At 50.6% G+C, this 2,874-nt stretch overlaps 1 protein-coding gene across 3 annotated transcripts in view; it reads right to left on the reverse strand.

The window, feature by feature from the left end:
• Positions 1–2,874, reverse strand: part of prkd2 (protein kinase D2) — a 23,148-nt gene continuing 20,274 nt past the window's right edge. For all 3 annotated transcript variants that reach the window (XM_084674280.1, XM_084674281.1, XM_084674279.1), the window contains 3 exons: positions 2,587–2,746; positions 2,309–2,394; positions 1–1,880 (listed from right to left, as the gene is read on the reverse strand). In XM_084674280.1, the coding sequence (XP_084530406.1) occupies positions 1,656–1,880; positions 2,309–2,394; positions 2,587–2,746 (471 nt within the window). In that variant the 3' untranslated portion in view covers positions 1–1,655. The remainder of the gene's footprint in view (positions 1,881–2,308; positions 2,395–2,586; positions 2,747–2,874) is intronic.

Raw genomic sequence — 2,874 nt, forward strand, 5'->3', positions numbered from 1 at the left:
TAGGATTAGTCAAAGCATGTTTTTTTTATTGTGTTACAAATGCTGAGATTGACATCCGTACCGGAGTGATCCAGCTCCTACACATAGGTTTACTGCACTGCCTAGATACATATGCAGTAGGCAGGCTATAGAGGTACAGAGAGGCGTCATTATTGGAGTCAGTGATCAGAATTAGACACCCCCCCCCCTCTCCACACACACATACACTTCCCTCACGTCATTCCCTCTTTCCCTTCCATCCTTTCTGCTTCTAATCCCAACCACCCATCCAGCCATCTATCAATACATTCATCCATCTATTTATCTGTCCATCTATCAATACATCCAGCCATCTGCACCTCAATATGGGGTTAGTATCCTGTCTAGTATCAGAACGCTAAGAAACTTTCTTAATATCATGTGTGCCTCTGCAACTGTTCAGAAGCAGTTCATCTGCCTACGTCCCACAGTTGGAGACCACGACTGTCCACCATTGGTTTCTATGATCAGTGTGAAGCTGAGTCTAGAACCAAGTCTCATGTCAGGTGTATCTTGGTTACAGTGTGTAGGAAAGCTACCGGGAAGTTTTGTGAGGTGAGGTACAGTTACAACAGTGTACACTCTAGGCACTACTTCATCTCAAGAGAAGAACCAACAGCTGGTCAGGACTAGGCGTGGCAGCTAGTGGCAGTTGAAGGCACCTGACCCGACGAGATAACGATGATTGAAGATGTTTCCGAGCTTGTCTTCATCAGGCACATCGTCACACACATACCACACACGGCTCCCACCTCCTCATCACCTCTCCTCTGAGACAGGGGAAGAGTGGGTCTTCTCCACGCCGTGTTGAGCTAGTACACCCCCCCACCCCACACACACGCACCACCGGGGCTCTCCATGAAGCTCCCCACCCCGCCCACCCCCATGCCTCCCAAGAGAGAGGCTGAAGAGCTGGAGGGGGAGAGGAGCAGAAGCTTCCTCTCTTCAAATGAACAGGACATCCAAATGATATTCAAGTTCAGATGCATCCTTTCGAGAGAGTTTGCCATGTCATGCCTAAGTGGATTTAACAAGCTTTTAAGATGCACTCGTCTCTTCTCAGCTGCATCCTCAATACTCTGTGCAAAGACACACACACACACACACACACTTTCTTAACTTTCTCTTTTGCTGTCTAAACTTCTGTTTAATCTGGGAAAAGGAAGATGGAAGGGTACCCCCCCCTAAACCTGGAGAATGAGTATTAATATGCTTGTGCTTTGCTTCCATCCTACCCTGACTCAGGCTTCACAGCTCTTTATGAGTTCAGAAATTAACCTTGACTTCTGGTTAATGTAGTTCAGACATGATCAGTGACAGAAGACCCTAACTATGCGAGTAGCCCTTTCGCTAGGTAACATGACCTGGAGGAAAAAGGGAGGGCATTCTGTCATTTCCAGGGTTCAGGGGTCAAGGAATGAGGCTGGAGGCAGAACAGTGGGACAAAGACAGCTGATTGGTGATTGCTGAGTAAATTATGTAATCTGCACTGTAGATTCCCGAAAGTGTTGTCTGACTTCTACTCGCTAACATCCTCATCAGCCATCTCCCAGCCACCCTGCAGGCCTCTTCCCCTCCTCCTGCCTGGGTCAGCCAGCCGTCCTGAGCCCCCCTCCCCTGGTTCTCCCAGGTGGGACTCAGAGGATGCTGACCCTCTCGGTGAGCCCCTGCATGTCGGCGTCCTCCCCGGCCTCCTCCTCGTCGGAGCCTGGTGTGGGCGGAGGGGGCACCAGGTGCTGGGGGTAAGCCAGCGTGTGCTCGCGGGCAAACATCTGCCAGCGGCTGTCGTCACTCTCGTGGGTGATGTAGCGCTCGCCAAGTTTGGACTCCAACTCCCTGAGGTCCAGCCATGCATCGTAGTCCTGGAGGAGGAGAGGAGGGGGAAGAGAAGGGGAAAAAGGAGGAGAGGGAGGGAAGAAGGGAAGTCAGGAATCCGTTCTCTGGAGGTTATGCAAGGTGAATGCATGTCAGGGTGGTGTACCTGGTGGTGGTATCTGTAGGGAATGTGTATCTGGAGGCAGGTATGTATGGAGGATGTGTACCTGGAGGTGGGTATGTATGGAGGATGTGTACCTGGAGGTGGGTATGTATGGAGGATGTGTACCTGGAGGTGGGTATGTATGGAGGATGTGTACCTGGAGGTGGGTATGTATGGAGGATGTGTACCTGGAGGTGGGTATGTATGGAGGAAGTGTACCTGGAGGTGGGTATGTATGGAGGATGTGTACCTGGAGGTGGGTATGTATGGAGGATGTGTACCTGGAGGTGGGTATGTATGGAGGATGTGTACCTGGAGGTAGGTGTGGCTCAGACTCTTATCTACGCTGTATCGCTTCCTCATCTTCACCTGCAGCAGGTTGTTGATCAGGTCGATAGCTGGAATGGACACATCACGCATCCTCAACATTACGCACGCTCAACGCTTGGATCACACAGATGTAGTGTGTGTGTTCATCCCTGAGTGTGAATGCGTGTGAGTTCCTGTGTGAATGTGTGTGCTTTCCTTTCCATGTGCATTTGCATCCTTGTGTGTGTGTACATGTGTGAGTGTGTGTGTGTGTGTCCTACCGTCAGGGGAAATCTGTTTCCAGGGGTTAGGAGGGTACATGAAGGCAGCGTTATGGATCTGGTCATTGATGTCTTCATCTTCATTGAAGGGGAAGGTTCCACTGAGGCTCACATACATGATGACCCCCACCGACCACATGTCTAGGGAACGGTTGTAACCCTGGAGACGGAGACCAAACGTTAGAACTGCTCACGGTGACAGAGAGAATTGAGTGTGGAGCCATCTGCGGTTGGGTGGCTTTATGTCAAAGTTGAAGTGTACTTCAGATGAAGCTGGCATTGGAGATG

This window comes from Hypomesus nipponensis, chromosome 15 (genome assembly GCF_054491055.1).
Source record: "Hypomesus nipponensis isolate SF chromosome 15, ASM5449105v1, whole genome shotgun sequence".
NCBI classification, from domain to species: Eukaryota; Metazoa; Chordata; class Actinopteri; order Osmeriformes; family Osmeridae; genus Hypomesus; species Hypomesus nipponensis.